This window comes from Centroberyx affinis, unplaced genomic scaffold (assembly GCF_046629955.1).
Source record: "Centroberyx affinis isolate AG114_WGS23_722 - 3 ecotype Tasmania unplaced genomic scaffold, CSIRO-AGI_Caff_v1 ptg006515l_1, whole genome shotgun sequence".
Lineage (NCBI taxonomy): Eukaryota > Metazoa > Chordata > Actinopteri > Beryciformes > Berycidae > Centroberyx > Centroberyx affinis.
The window spans coordinates 56,072-73,176 of NW_027283298.1; the positions used below are offsets into that span (position 1 = coordinate 56,072).

The window sequence follows — 17,105 nt, forward strand, 5'->3', positions numbered from 1 at the left end:
TTAAATGAACTGTAGCTACCATTCCATTATTTGTTGTACCGCAGTCTGACCTGTGTGTCCTTACAGCAACACATCAGTGTTGCTTTACCAGTTGCCCTACTATCACATGTCCTCCAGTAATAGCTTGCATCTTTTTCCAGCCTCATGTGTTGTTTTGAAGTTACTAGAGGCTGATAAGCTGCCAACCTGGCACCCCAAGCTGTGTTTCATTTGTTTTCTTTTTTCCCTTCCTCTCTTCTCCCTTCGCCAGTGATTCATTTGTTTTTCTGTAGAAAGGGATGAGGGCGAGAGGAAGGCATCTTCACAGGTGGCTGCCGTGGTAACAGAAGGTGGGGATTAGATTTCACACCCTGTGTGTGTTTGTACGTGCGTAGAAAAGTTATTTCTCAGTGTGTGATAAGAGACTATAGAAGATCTAACTCTGAGCCGTAGGTAGAGTTTATCACTGCCTCTAAATCTGGCGCACAGGGGATTCACAGCACATAACAGATCCTGCCAGACTCTCCTGCTCACCTGCTGAATTCTCTCTTTCCTCTGCCTCTCTTACTCTCTATTTTAATCACTGCGTTTCTGACAGCATTGTGAAATTATGTCCTAACACTGAGTTCTTTCTTGGGACTTTATACTTGAATCAACAGCTGTTTTCTACTGAAGAAGTTTCATGAGAAATTATGACTTTTTGGAGATACAGCATGGCAGCAACATCACTTGTTGCTTCATCAAATCCAGTCCTGCCATAACAGTGTAATCCATGTAACCTCTCCACTGCCTTTGGAAGGGCTTTGATGTTGGTTGGATGTCTGTAGTGCTGAAAGAGAGAGAGACAGTGAACAGGCCATTTCATTGTGTCCCTCTGTCTGTGTCTCTCAGTACATTAATGTTTTCAACCACAGTTTTCTGACTCATTGCCCAACAAAAGGACCTCTGGCACGGGCAGCTGTGTCGTGCCTGTCCAAAACAATTTGGGTCACACCGACAGAAAAAGATAAGAGGGGTCCTTCGAGACTCATTTTGGGCCACAGTGCAAAGTCCAAAGACCGTTGAGAGGGAGGGATGGAGAGAGGGAGCAGCCAGAGCAACAGAGGAGAGTTAGAAATAGCGGAGAGAGCGAGTACCCAAGCAAACGAGTGATGTAGCCTACTCCAGCGCTTTAAAGCTGTAGGTGAAGTGAAGAGAGAGATGAGAGAGGAAGCACTCAGTCAGAACAATTTAGGGTTGTGAGGGGAAGAAAAATGAGAAGTCAGAGGAAGACAGAGAAAGAGCCAAAGATTAATAAAGTTAAAAAAAAAAAAGAGGAGAAAAGAGGGATGGCAGGCGGGATGAACAGGCGGTCGAAAGAGATGAGAAGGAACTCTTCAGAAGTGAGACAGCAAAGAGGAAGAGGGAGAGAGACTGAAATGACAGTGTGTGTGGTAATGGCTGTGGAGGGAGAGCGAGAAAATAAAAGAAACACTTGAAGAAGGAATGGAAAAAAGTCAGAGAGAGTGCGCGAGAAAGGTGCATGTTCCTGGTGTGTGTGTGTGTGTGTGTGTGTGTGTGTGTGTGTGTATGTATGTGTGTGCGTGTGTGTGTGTGCCTGCTTTGATGTCATGCTGCAGATGTCTTTATCTATTGATTGATAAATTGTGATAGAAATCTGTTCTGTTGCCTCTACTAAATAACTGAGAGATACACACAGTTGTTGTCTTTTTTCTATAGTTTGAGTTTGATTCCTCAATGTGACATCTACATTTTGTCAAACATAGCACCTGCTTTTATAAAATAAGTACTGATATGACAGTAAAACTCACTATGGAATATTATGGGATAGGAGGGAAGCCAACAGAGTATGGAGACAACTCCGGTGAGCTCTTGCAAAGATTCTATCCTTGAAAATACAGAAGAATTTCAAGTAACCATTTCAGATATGTAGTGATATATCCATCTCTATATATATCAAACCCTTGCTCTTTCATTCCACTTGTCTTACCTAAACGATCAGTGTGTGTCAGACTCTACACTTGAACTTTGAGAAACTGTCAGTGGAATATTAAAAGCCTCCTTCTGGAATATTAATACGCTTTCTATCTGGCATGCCAAGAACTATTCCTTTAGATTGACGGTCTCGGTGTGAGGCGGAGAACACCGCTTCTTCTTCTTCAAGGCTTATTATGACCTTCACAAAAAGAAACAGAAGGAAAGACATACAGCGATAGATTGATAGACAGAGAGAGGGAGAAGTCTTCTTAATTGGCAGTCAGACCCTGTCAATGTCAGATGTCTGAAGGAATGAGTGATTTGCCAAGCAGTGAAAGAGACTGTTATGGATTGACAATATCAGCAAATATGAGGCAGTTTAAAGGAGTTGATTGACCTATTTACTGCAGTAGCATTAACATGATTGGTGATATTGAACCAGCTCTCTGCAGGGACAATGTGTGGTCAGACAGTTTGAAATTTGACTCCACTATTACAGTAACTGTCTCTCTCCCTCAAAAGACGTGATGTTACAAATTGGAGGAGAGGACACAATATAACTCATCTTCTGTTTTCATTTATTGTTTTCATAATGTGGGCGTTCTGAAGCCCTTTGAGACTGTAACAGCAGTGGGTAAGGGCTATACAAATAAACCTGACTTGCCTTGACCTGTCTCACACTGTGTGAATGTGTGTGTGTGTGTGTATGTGTGTGTGTTATTGAAAGTGAGTGGTCCCCTTTAAGCAGGATGTATGGCCGTTGTCCTGCAGCTTTCACAGTGGTAATTGATTATATTGTGGATCTCAGTCTGTGAATATAAAGAACTTTGGTCACAACTAGTGTGGGAAATGTCACTTTTCTTATGGAGGGATTTTATATTGATGGCTTTTAATGGCTTGTTCTCTCTTCATATCCTTGCACTTTATCATCTTTGTTTTGTTCCCTCCTTCCTTCCGTCTTTCCCTCCTCCCTTCGTTCCCCCGTTCCTTCCTTCCTCCTTTCATCTCTTCCTTCCTGTCTTCCTCCATCCCCACTTCTCGCTTCTTCTCTGTCTCTGTACTGATTAGTGGTGGCGATTGTCAAATTTTGGCAATGAGATCACTAATTCCTGAAAAATGTCTTCACTGTATTCTCATCCCTTTATTGTTTTATTGTGTGTGAAGCACTCCATAAAAGTGAAAAGTGATACAGACAGAGGTTATAGCGTAACACACCCTGCACACCCTGGAGCCAGAGCATGGCAAGTAAAACAAAATACTTCTATGCTGACTAAATAGTTTCCCTCAACTTCTAACTTGCTAAGGGGAGAAAATAGCTATCAAAGGTGTGTGTGTGTGTGTGCTGCTCTGTTGCAGGTAATGGCACTGACATGGTGTCAAGCCTCCCTCCCTGGGGTGTTGCACTTCCTCCATCTATCTGGTGAGAAACTCCACCTGGGTCAGGCTCTCCTCGTTGCCCCGGTCGGGAAACCTCGGTGACCCTGCGTGTGCCTCTTCACTGCTATGCTGGGGTGACGCCCGGCAGCCTTTGGCGTGCTGTGCTGCATTGCAGTGGGTATCTCTCTTTCTGCTGTGTCCTCTCAAATAGCGGGGCTGCTGGTGGTAGATAACCCCTCTGTGACGTTTCCCTGCTGGCATCTAACACTAAACTCTGTTTCCTCCACTTCTGGGTTCACTGCTCTTCTGCAGTACCACTTTAAATTCAATCTTTCATCGTGATTATTTGGATCCTGAACCCAACACCAGCAGCAGGGTACATATTGATGATCTTGAAATGTTGTCCTGCATTCCTCATCTGTGCCATCAAGACAGTTCTTCCTTATATTACCTATTTAAAACTATTTCCTCTGCTTCTGTCTGTTTATCCCTGCCACCTAACTTCTCTATCTGCCTTTAATCTGTCTGTTTGTCTCTGCAGAAGAGCAGGTGAAGGTGCCAAATAACCTCCGTAAACTCAACCCCCATGCCTCCAGCCATCTCAGCACTGGTCCATCTTTCATCTTTTGCTCTTATAATCTCCTGTCCCTCACTCACATCTCTCCCGTCAGTCACGATCCTCTGTCCTCTAGATCAACAGCTCTAACAGCTGGTTCACCGTTTCCCCGTGGCTAGACACACAAGCTGTTAGTGGCGCTGTAGGGAAGTTCACCTTTGACCTCTGCTGACATGGACTTTCTTCTTTCTCTTCTCTCTCTGCCTTTCCCTCTCTCCTTTTTGTCTCTTATTCTGCCTCTCTTCTCTCTTTCTCTGTGTGTGATGTTGCAATGGAACTGAAACTGTCAACATGTCGATCTGTATAGTTATCATTTGCTAAAAAAAAAATGGAAAGAAAATCAAAATCATGCCAACATGCCTGTGCAAGTGTAAATGTTTAAAAAAAAAAAAAAAATCTGTTCATATTGTCTTCATTTTTTTTATTTTTTGGCTCACACATTTTTGAGGTTAAAATTTATTTTCCAGACATGGCAGGACAAAGAAATCCTCCAAACCTTGACAAACCAGCCTCTCCTTTAGAAACAGATAATAAGGGGAATCAGAGAAATTGCACTCATATCTTGACTTTGAAAAAGAAGACATATAAAAGCTGTAGCACCCGACTGCAGAGGAAAAACATCAAAGCTTATCGAGGCTTGTTTCTAAAAGAGTCAGATGTCTCTAGTGATTTAATGTGTTTACATGCAGAGCATTATCCCATTATTATTTTGGATGCTCAAGTACTATTCCATTTTTAAGACGGGGCATGTCAACATCAGATCCCATTTGCAGTCACCCAACTCCTTGATTAGGAGCTGATTAAGATATGTATCTAGTGTATAAAAACATCTGTCGCTACACTGAGACATTTTTATCCTCTATCCCATTTACTGGTACTTTTCATGGCGTGTGAGCGTTCTCCTTTTCCCTATGTGGAACGTCAGATGTATGATTGGATTTACGGATGCCCCCCCAAAGGCACTTGAGCTGAGATGCAAATTGTTGTGCGATGGAAATGCCGCATTTTGCATCTCGCACTGTGGGATGGCCCAGGCAGATATCATCCTGCAGGCTGACATGCTTTATGATCATGGTCCATTCTCAGGCAGCCGGATGCTGCTTTCCTCTGGAGTCAGTCAGGCAGAACTTCAGTTCTCACGCACAAGTTAAGTTACAGACACAAAGCTCATTAAAAAACAGTCTATCACACACCACTGCTCACTTTCAAACATCTCTTGCGCGTTTACCCCTTTCCCGTCTCTCTCTCTTGCTTTTCTCTATCACACACGCACACACACACACACACACACACACTTTAATCTCATTTCATCAGTCTTGTTTTCTCACCTCTTCCCCCCCTCACTCTCTGCCTCATACCATCTGCACTGGTGATGTGGGGGATGCATGACTTTAAATTTCCTGCTCTCTCCTCTCCTCTGCTTTGTTTCTTATATTTTGATCTTTATTATTCAAAATTAGCTCCTTCAGTGCTGGCCCCTATCCCCTATCTCCCTGAACCCTCCCAGAGGATGCTGGGATTTATAGAAATCAAGTGAACATCTGACGGTGGGCCCAGTTTGCATCCTTTGAACTCAGAGAATGGCAAGTCTCTGACTAAGCTGAAGTGTCAAGGCTGCTATAACAACACAATAACTATGTTCCTAATGAACACATCTGGGATCGGCTTTTTCATTCACAAGCAAGAAATTTCCCTGAGGTCAGCATCCAGTATGAAGGCATTTTTATCCAATGCTTGACAAGGTTAATACATTTTACAATTCAGTTAAAATCTGAAAGCACACAAGCAAAAACACTTCCCACTCCTCTCTTTACCTCAGCACTCAAACCACATTGATATCATATCGCTGTGTCTGAAAGCTGTTAAGTGTATATGATTTCCTAAAAGTAAGCACTATCTAAACAAACCATGTTGTTTATTATAGTATGCAGGGTGTGAAAATATCAGGCTCCATGATAATTTCATCTTGTGTATTGTGTCATGTTGTTTACCTCTCTCTTTTCTGGTCAGGATTTTTTCAAAATAAAATCTAAATTTTAGGCTACTAAAAAAAAAAAAAATAAGATGCATTTTTAGTTGTCAACCCTACCATAGACATTACATTTTGAAAGCTCAAGTTTGGTACAATAATATTCTTTTGTGATTAATGTTTCAAAAAGAAGCTTCACTGGTTGATCCATAACTTGGTATTGTTAAATTATTATTTTGCACATTTGATTCATATTTTAATGCTTAAAACGTACAAACATCTTCAATAAGGCCTTTAGTATTAAAGGGAAACCTTGACATTTTGAATTTTAGTTATTTTTTCCTCACCAGGTCCCTGCTGCAATATAAGGGAAATGTTTCTGTATAACTGAAAAAGCAGCTTGTTAGCAATCTTGATTTAAACAAATTGGTATTGCAAGCCACATTGGTTTCAATGAGGAAAGCCAACAAGTCCTCTCTCCACTGAATCATATCCCCTCTCACATATCTTCCGCCTCCACTTGCTCTAATTTGCTCTCATCAAAAAAAAAAAAAATGAAAAGCCTTCTGCTGTTCTCCTTAGGTCTTTCTTTCTCTTGCACTTCTCTCGGAGGAATGTTGTCACGGCCCTCTCTGACCCTGCATTGGTTGCTTGTGATGTTGATTATCCTGGAATTGACACTTATTCTAAGCTGCACTCATTGTAGATTTAGTAAGTTGCTCTGGACAACAGCTAAAAGCCTAAAATGAATGAATAAATAAATAAATAATGAATGAATGAATAAATAAGCCATTTCACAGTAGCTGAAGGACAAATGCTGGATATCTTTTCCTAGATAGGGATGAGTGCCTGGTGAAGAACAATACTTAACCCAAATTGAAATGCCATGGTACCTTTTTAACTTACATACCTAATAATGTAGCTAATAGAAATGTCTTGTAAGGGCTTTTAAAGACACGCTGAGAGATTAGTCAGTCTTTCTAGCATCACTTCATTATCAGCCTTTATATGAAAACTATCACTTCTATGTGCTGATGTAGCTGTAGATGTCACCGTATATTACCAAGAGAAAATGAGAATATGGGTACGTTTTTTTTTGTTTAATCATAAGTTTTTAAAGTGATAGCTCTGTTAGATGTGACATTTGTGGTTTCTGGCCTCTATATTCCCGTGTGGATTCATAACTGTCCTGGTTGATCAGTGATTGGTCACTCACTTGTCTCTGTTTGGCCTTGAGGGTCAAGCTTCTAACATATAAACTAAGGCGAAGAGGAACTTTGAAGACATATTGTATCCACATGAAAAATGCCATCTTCTCGTACAGTATTGCAGACATAAAAGTAAAAATAAATATGAAACATTAACAAAGTCAGTTTATTATATTAATTTATAGATCAATATATAATATATTGAGTAAGAATTATCAGGTAGCACCTGCTTTCCAGAATAGATATATAACTTTTTGGAGTTTTTTTTTATTTGTTTTTGTTGTTTCTTCTTTGACATTACTTCTAGCAGATAATAGCATACCTCTGAGGTGGTATATCCTGTCTGTGATTACCAAAAAAAACGAAAAAAAAAAAAAACTCATGAAATTATGTTTAGGAAATATTTTGGAAAATCAAAATAGGCTATTGTACAAAAAAGTTCATAAACTGAGACTTCAACCAGGCAGTGGTTATCCCAGTGACAATGTTTGGGATGTTCAAGTAAAACTCACTGCATCCTCATCGGTAATAATGTCTCACTTTCTGCAGGAAATCAAGCTTGGCAGATCTAGGCAGGAAAAAAAGGGGAAACTCAGACGTAGATATTTGAGTTATTGGCGTATAGTTCCATTATGATTTTAGTCTCAGCAGGCTGCACATCTACTTTATACAAATATAAAAGTTCCCAATATGTATCCGCCGTCACCATACTGAGACGTGAATGGCGCTTCGTGTGAGTTATTTCCCCATTTTATTTATTTGCAATCATCTACTGTTGGTTATTTGATCGCATAGATGCCCATGGCTCACACGCAAACTCAAACGAATGGATAAATCTCTTCCACAAGTGGCTTTGATGCAGTTTGCCTCATCTGTCACTTTCTGTCTGTGCCATGAAACAGAGTGTGAGTTGGACTGCGGCATACAAGTGGAAGAACGGGATAATATCTGGTTGGTGAGTTGTTTGTATTAGTGTGAATATAGCCTACCTTGGACTGCCGACATCAAGTGATTTCCTGCAATGTGTGTTAACACACTTCCGCAATTTATAACGCCAAATTGCTGATATCGGATAGCCTATTGAAAAACTTCCACATTACCACTAGGATCCTGACGTGAACGGGTTTTCCCCGCCGGCAGTCACGTTTAGGCGGGATATCCGACGTGACATGCGCGCGGTAGGCTATTAGGTTAGGACGAACTGAGGAAAAAAAGGTCTCTTTGAAGTTTTACATAAGACAGTATTTCAGCTTCACATTGTAGCGGTAGGCCAACCTCCTTGGGTAGGCCCAGCTAGACGTTCAGCACCACGGACAGCGCCCATACTCTCACCCGTTAAACTGCTTTTGATCAGTAAAGATTTTCAAGGGCGCCTACGTTTACTTTTACTTTAATTCATATCTCTCACCTGCATTTGCCCAGACCCTGGACGGCCCGATTAACTGCAGCAGATTTTTTTTTTTAAATGCCCAAATATAACCTAGTTTTTAGTTTAGCCCAATTCTCCTCTCAACTACTGGTCAGCCGGTAGGAAGCCCAGCACTGAACTTTAGCTGACACAATGCTTTTACGCTCAAATAATCCCTAATCAAAACACATTAAAAACTTCCCTTCAAAGGGCAGTGGCCTTTTATCAGCCAAAGCTCGCAAGGTTCGTGGGAGAAAATTAAACTCAGCTATCCTAGAAATACAAACCTGCAAAAGAATAAACAAATCGTTTCCAAACTCTACCAGAGGCTGTTTTTATGGAATATTTCCAAACCCCCCCACTGCATCAGCATCGCCACAGCACGCCACAGCCAAACTGCAACATTGAAATGGATTCAAGAGAGAACTGTGCATATCAACCGAAAAAAGTTATGATAATGAGAAAAGCTTTCATCTGAAATGGAAGAAGATAAGTGGACAAGTCAGTGCATCAACCCCCTGGGTTCTGCTGCGCCTAATGCAGAGAATGAAACAGAACTGAGCTGAAACACAAATACTCCAGCAGCCCGACAGAGACGTGAGTCCTGGACTCTTCACACAGAGCGATCCGACACGGAGACTAAAGCTCATCAGTGAGCAGCGGACAGTCGCTATCTCCGTGGGTTGGACAACGGTCGCAATCAATAACATTCACGCCGCAGGGCTCGCACGGTCGCGCGCGCACGCACGCACGCACGCACACACACACACACACACACACACACACACTGAGAGAGAGAGAGAGAGAGAGAGAGAGAGAGAGAGAGAGAGCGAGAGAGAGAGAGAGAGAGTCGAATCAACGATTAAATATTTAAACATTGTCGTTATCCTCCAAAAAATGAATGTCCTAGTTTTTGTGGCCCATTTATGAATTGTGTTTTTATTATAAAGCGAGAGAGGATTCATTTCATGTCACCCGCCGCTGTCCGTGGTGCTGAAAACGCACACCGCAACAAAAACTGGAGAGGTCCCAAGCACCAATACAGCGCTGCGATGTTATGGTTTATGTAACTTAATTGTATTTACTATAGTGGACACCGGCTTGAATTCCATCACTGAAGCGCGTGATCAAAATGAAATTGGTGCTAGTACACACAGTACATCGTTTTGACACGGCTCCCAAACAGCCAGGGCCGCCTGCGCTCCAGTGTGAATGTAAAAAATCCCTCTGTTGAAAATCAATGACACACTAACTGCGTACTGAGAGAGAGAGAGAGAGAGAGAGAGAGAGAGAGAGAGAGAGAGAGAGAGAGAGAGAGAGAGAGAGAGAGGCGGAGCCTTGTGACCGAGGAGGAGGAGAAAGCTTCTGGTCCGCTCGTCCTCGCTGCTCCTTTTTGCCTTCAATCTTGCAAAGGAGTCGGGAGCTACCGGAGGTCCGGGGACTTATTTTCCCCCGGGAACTGGACACAAACTATCCCAGGTAGGTGAACGGCACACGGGGGGCTGTTGGTGAGCTTGGCCGAAGAAACAGAATTACTGGCAGGAAGAGACTATAGGATCGAGGAGAAAGTGAATGAGAACCAAGCGAGAGCTCCGTGGCGGCGATAATTGTGTTGACGCCGCTAATTGCTTTTTAAATTGGCGGAGGGGAAGCTCGCGAGCTAATCGTCTCTCCGTGCCCCATCTGCCGCGGTGACAACTCTCCAATGTTTATAATCCGCTTAGAAGAAGGATCAGCAATTTGATAAAATGAGCACTCTCCACCCAGTGTAAACACAAACAATGGTGTATGTTGCTGCTGATGTATTTTCCATGATGGAATTGATGATAGTTGTGATCCATTGTGAGTCACAATGTGCGAGTTATGTCACTGTGCGTTCTATAAACTACAGTACTTCATTGTGTTCTTCCTACACTTTAGCGGCGTCCTCCTCTCCTCTTTTTATCTCTGTCTCTCATTCCGAATGCCTCTGTCCTTCTCTCATCCCCCCCTCTTTCTTTGTCTTTACTTCCAGAAGATGTTCTTCTTTCTGCTACCTGTCGTGGCTCTCTTGCTGAGCAGGGAAACGGCCGTCTCCGGTAACAGTAACGACAAATGGCTGAGCACCGTGGCTCAGTACGACAAGGACAGATCCTGGAACCGATTCAGAGATGTGAGTTACAGACAGACAACGTCGAGGCAAATGGGCTTTATTTGTGCATTGATTCTCCTGTGTGTGTGTGTGTGTGTGTGTGTGTGTGTGTGTGTGTGTGTGTGTGTGTGTGTGTGTGCGTGCGTGCGTGCGTGCGTGCGTGCGTGCGTATTTCGCCCTTGACGCACCCTATGAGTACTTGAGTACTTGCCAGTAGGCATAATCCACCTTGTAGGAGCTCAGCAGGTTCTCAGACCCTGGCTGATAGAGAGACAGGGAATAGTACTGAGCATTATGAACATTGTCTAAATTGCTCTTCAGATCACAACACAGCCCTCTATTAATGACAGTATTACCAGGCAAGGTCTTATGATGCTATTACATTTTTATATCTGATAACATCGATAAATTCTATCCTTTCTGGAGCAATGATTTTTCTGGAAAACATGCAATGTTAAGGCACGTTTTCCAGAAACACTGACATAGACAACTGTTAGTATTTCAATTCAATTTCAATTGTACCATACAAGTTGTGCCTTATAATTTATGATTGTTGTTTTTTCATATCTGTTTTGCAGACACACTGTATTGGTATGCATTTGCAATCAGATTTTTGGCCCCAGATTGTAGCAAGACAATGTGATTTCATCATTAATAATCAATTATTTATTACAATCAGGAGGTGCGTCTGTGTCTTATTATGCGCAGCTGTTAACAAGTGCAGTGGCCTTGTATACCATACAGAATACAGACCAACCTCTGCTAATAGATTGCCTTTAGGTAATGCTCACTTTCCTATTTACCCGAGGTTAAACTGCCAGCAGAGAAGATTTCTCTCAAAGAGAATATATCAAGTCTAGAGTTTGCATTAATTAACCTATGAGCCTTGGCAATATTTGTCTCACTAAAACGCACATCAATATCAGTATCTCTTAACATTTTTCAGATGTTACCAGAGCAGTATCTAGGCAGAAGTTGGATGTCATGGTTTCCTCTGTGGTAGCCCTGTTAGCTCTACAATCATGCTCTGTGGCTGATACTGCTTGATTGTAGGCCAGCTGATTTGGTGTGCTGTGAGGTCAGCACAGCTACAGCGATGTTACACCCAACATGGTCGCAGATTGCAAGCAACATTTGTGTGTTCTAGAGAAGGTGCAGTGGCATAACCCAGATGCAGTCAGACAGTAACGGTAGGACTAAATTATATTCTGATATGAATCATCATGTTTATCAGAAATATGGGTTACGGTGTGAAGCTTGGCTTTTGGTCAGAGAACCTAAAGGTCATCCATTTGAGCAAGAGAAAGCCATCTAACAAGCATTATGAGTCAAGTCACCGAACCTCAAGTCTAAGTCGAGTCCCAAGTCCTCAGTGTACACACCCACACTACGGACGTAACATCAAGTCTGAGTCCAGGACTAGAGTCCTACAACACTGCTGCCAAACCAACATATTCTGCAGTCTAACCAACTGGCCTTTTTGATGCAATGAGCAACCTCAACCTTATGAAGTCTTTGGCTCCCTGCTAAGCAAAATACTCTCCATGGAAATCAGTAGTCAGTGGGCTAGCAGTGGCCATATTAGAGCTGGCCTTCCATACACATTACTGGAGCTGTGATGTGAGAGTGTACACCCTGATGCCAGCTAGGGCTCTATTACCTGCAAAGTGTGTGTGTGTGTGTGTGTGTGTGTGTGTGTGTGTGTGTGTGTGCACTGCCCACTCTTTATTTCTCTCTGTGGTCTCCTGTGCAAATGAAACTCATTAGCAGGAAGCTGTCAGTGAAAGGTGGAGGAACAGAGAAGAGAGGAGGGAAGGAAAAGGAGGGGAGAGGAGGAGCAATGGATAGGGGAAAGGCTGTGACATTTATGTTTAATATTTCATGCAGCGCTCCTTATCGAATGAGGTCTGCTGTGTGTGTGTGTGTGTGTGTGTGTGTGTGTGTGTTGTCTGCACTACCACAGAAAGAAACCTGCAGGTCATAATTCTTCTCCAGCTACACCGGCCCTCATTTTTCCGACGACTCCTTGTTTCTCCTTCCATTCTTTCTTAGTCAATTCCACTTCTCCCCTGTTATCTTTCCGTTTAATATCACAGACAGCGAGACCTCAGATTAAAAAAAAATGGGGTTCTGCGTGAATCAATTTAAAAATACAAAAAATAACCACTTTATTCACTCTTTTTCCTCAACCCTCAATTGTAGAGTTATAAAACCAGATATTCTTTATGCTTTATTTTTGATTATGGTATACTTGCTTTAAAGTAGATTGTTTTTCCAGGTGAATTCTATCTCCATTTACAAAATTATTGTTGATTTTATGGCTAAATTGTTCACCAATAGTCATTCTCTTATAATTATCCCCCCATCTACCTTTGAGCTGAACAGGTTAAGTACAATGGCTGTTTATAACATCCCTCCTTTTCTCTCTCTCTCACTCTGTCTCACCTTTCTCTCGCTTAGTTCTCATTCACTCCTCTTCCCATCTCCATATTCTTCTTGCATGCTTCTCTCTCGTTCTCTCTCGTTCTCATCTTCTGTCTCCGGGACACCGAATGACCCTCTGCCTCCTCAACCATATCCTCTCTCTCTCTCTCTCTTCCTGCCTTCCTCTCTCTCCCTCTGCTCTCGCTCCTGTCTTTTCCTCACCGCTATTCTCCTCTGCCTGCCATGTTTCGCTCTGCATCCCTGTTGATGAACCACAACCACCTTGCTCCCTCCTGCATTATGTATGAGCGTGCATTTGTTGGAGAAAGGGGGGGCTGTTGTACGAGTAGTTTAATTGTCGATGCTTAGGTGGCTTATCTTGAAAAGATTACAGCGTGGTTTAGGAAAAAGGGATTTGGTTTATCACTTTGCGCAATCATATTCTACCTAACTTGACTCTAGTGTTTTGGAAAATAAGTGGAATGCAGACAGTGAGAGTTTCAGTCCAGTCCGTTTCTCTGGAGGAGTGACATAGAAGTGAAAAATGACCTGCCACATTTGGTTAGTTCAAAAATGGTTGCTCCAATCAGGCAAGCTCTTTGTTACTGACTGAAGGCTATGGTATACTTGCTGCAGAAACAAATTTTGTCTGGTTTGTAAAGGTTTGCGGAAATAAACAAAGCACTGCATTGGCTTGGGACTGAGGTGTGTGGACAGGCTTGTTGGCCAAACTAGTTGAATTCTTTACACACTATCCCCAACAGTGTGACCATATGCAATTGGTCTAAAATTTAACATAATTGGTCGTGTTGCCTTGTGGAAAAGTATCTCTATCTCTTTTCCGGTGCAGTGCCTTTGTTTACATCTCTGTGCTAACATCTCCTGGTCAACTCTTTCAAAATGGATCTTTGGAGGCTCGGTTTGCTGAGCTTGTTAGAGGAAATCTGCACCTTTATGACCGATCCAATGGCTTCTAAATCTGCAGATTCGCTCAGCTGCCTTTGTTGCTCTTTCACTGCAGCCATTGTTGTTGCTGTTGTTTTTGCCACTGCTATTTCTGGTCTCCCTAGGTTATGGTTACCTCTTTAATCTTCATGTGCCCCCACTGGTGTGGATTGTAAAAAAAACAAACAAAAGCCGCAGTGAGCATACACAAATTTGTATGCGGCACTGTGTTTGACTGTGTTCCTATTTCAGGCAGGTTCGACATTGTTGTAAGTACACAGCTTCCTTGTGTTGTTGGCTACATCAAAGTAGTCTGGTTAGGGCAAATGTGAGCGTGGTTGGCTCAACTGAAACAGTGGTAGTAGCAGCAGTAGTAACAGTAGTAGACCTTAATATTTAAAGCTGGTAATAGCTGCAAGTAGTATTGGAGCCATGGAGCACTAATGTGGAGCTAAATGATCTCCACTGAAAGCACCAATGTCCTAACTGTCTCTGTCTGGTGGTGGTGATGCATTCAGACCAGAATCACTATTTGAGCAAAACACTGGGGATGGTCAGATGCTCTAGTGATTGATCCGTCACTAGGTGATGGGTATTATGCCTCCTCAGGCAGATATGCAGCAAAAGCATTTGTTAGAGTGAATGAGTATGAGAATACTTTCCTAAAGTGTTTTTGATAGACATCATTTTCGCTGATAATTATGGTCCTTGTCCATTGTTATTTCTAAGCCTAATTACTTCACCTCAGCCCCAGTAGACAAATGTGTTTATAGATAGTAAGGCATTTACACAGTGACACTATTTGCAATATAATATCCCAGTGACAACAAATCTATTGAAATGGTTGTTGAAGTCAGATGAACACTGGATTTGATAGACTGTTTACACTTGACAAAAATCTAATTTCCATAGTTAAGTCTATTGTTTGCTGATACAGTGTGTCTCTGGACTGCTGAGCTGACCGTTTCAAGCCAGCACAGTCAGCCATTCATGCAGCCTTGTATTGTTATGTTGAATGTGGAAATTACTGAATGACATGATTCTGGATAAGTGTAGAGTAAGCATTAAGTGCAGCAGAGTGAGTGTAGCGTGACGTAGGTTTGATCAGTGTTGAATGCGTGTCATGCTGGGATGTGAGAATTTACCATTAAGGCTTCTGCAGCAGTCATGAGCTTGATTCAATTAAATAACTGCGTTGACAGTCCTCCTCCCCCTAACTCTCTCTTTCTCTCTCTCTCTCTCCCCCCGTCTCTCTCGAACACCCTGCCCTCCTTGAGATGACCTCGCCTCCATAGACTCCAGTCTTAAGGCCTTAAGCTGTCTAATTTCCCCCTCTCCTCTCCTCTCCTCTCCTCTCCTCTCCTCTCCTCTCCCTCTCATCTCGTCCTGTCAGAGTCTCTGTGTGGTCATGGTGACAGAAAGCCTGTCGTTGCCAATCAAGCAGCCCCACTTTGATCCTCAAGAGGTGGAAGTGTTGTTTTCTGTCTTCTGCGCTCATTGTTTGTTTCTCGTAAAAAAAAAAAAAAAAGGATTTTCTCGCCCCCCTCCTCCTCCTCCTCTCCTCCTCCTGCCTCTCTTTTCTCTCTGAAGCGGTGACAGAGAGAGAAGTCCTGTCCTCCTCCACTGCTTGTGTGCTGTCAGGTATGCAGGAGTGTACTAAATCTTATTTGCGAGGGTTGCTGAATGTGTGTGTATGTGTACTGTGTGTGTGTCTAATATATGTCCTAATATATTTGTGTAAATACATGCTGTCTCCAATTTCATGTTTGACTTACTACAATATGTGGCGATGGGGGGGATCTATTATTTTCAGCTGCGTATGTTTCAAGGCTGCTTTTGGTTTGTCTGTTAGTTTGTTTTTTTGAATATTTTATATTGTTTGAAAGGGTTTTGCTGAGCAGGAATGATCTTTCTCAGCAGCACTCTGCCTCACTTTCATACCGGTACACACCTTCACACTTGGGAGCTGCCTAGTCCATCCAAATGAAACAGTTTTTCTGCTGTAATGTTAATGTGTTTGTGTCCCGACGTACGCACCGTGTGACTTGAGGCAGATGTGAAGGTGACCGTTGCTGTTGACTAGTGTTTTGTGCAGCGTTTTGTGTGCGTGTGTGTGTGTAGGTGTGTGTGTGTGTGTGTTCCGATTGGCTGGTTATAGAGCCGAGGGGGAGGAGCTGGATGTGCTCCAGAGGAACAGCTTAGACAAGACAAAACCCCGGAGTCACCTTCACCTTCTCTCACAAACACACACACACACTCTCACACACATAAACCCCCCTCTCTCTCCCTGAGTGAATATTCCCCCACAGCCAATATTTCCGTCAATTAAGGGGAGACTGGACTGAACACCTGTCATTCTTTCTTATCTCTCTCCCCTCCTTCCCCTCTCCTCCACTAGTCCTCCTCTTTCTCTCCTCTTAAGCTGCCCTCTCCTCTCTATACCTTCTCTCTTCCACTCTCTCTCCTGGCTCTTCCCTCGCTCGTTTCATGCTCCACTAATTACTAATGAAACGTTACCCTCTCCTATAAAACCTGCTCTCTCTCTCTCTCTCTCTCTCTCTCTCTCTCCCGCTCTCTCTCCCTCTGCATTCCCTTTATCCCTTTCTTTTTCTTTCCTCTCTCTCTTCCTCTCCATGTCCGTTTCTCCCACTGAACTATTGATTTCAATTGAGAAAATGCTGATTGTAATCTTTGCAGTGGAGGACTCTGATTGTGTGTGTGGAGACTAGAGGGACAAATATAGTTCTAGTTCCAAGTGTATGGGGTTGTGTGTCATGTAATACCTCTTTAAACAGGCTGGTGGAAAATCTGCACATCTCTCTCACTGTCCTCGCTGCATGTCAACACCCACACACACACACCCACGTGCGCACACACACACACACACACAGACACACAGCCAGCCTGCCATCCAGCCTGAGGCTCGTAGAGTGATCGATCAGTAAATTTACAGGGCTTGGTAGCCCTGATTGGAGCCTTGATATAATCAATAAGAGTCTGAAAAGGCAGGAGGACACACACACACACACACACACACACACACACACACACACACACAAATACATTCGAGG

The 17,105-nt window shown here is 42.8% G+C and overlaps 1 protein-coding gene across 1 annotated transcript in view; it reads left to right on the forward strand.

Annotated features, from left to right (window-relative positions):
- The first annotated feature begins 10,551 nt into the window (after positions 1–10,551).
- The window catches only part of LOC139638755 (testican-1-like), a 99,856-nt gene continuing 93,302 nt past the window's right edge, over positions 10,552–17,105 (forward strand). The window contains exon 1 of the mRNA XM_071512779.1: positions 10,552–10,686. Within this exon, the coding sequence (XP_071368880.1) occupies positions 10,552–10,686 (135 nt within the window). The remainder of the gene's footprint in view (positions 10,687–17,105) is intronic.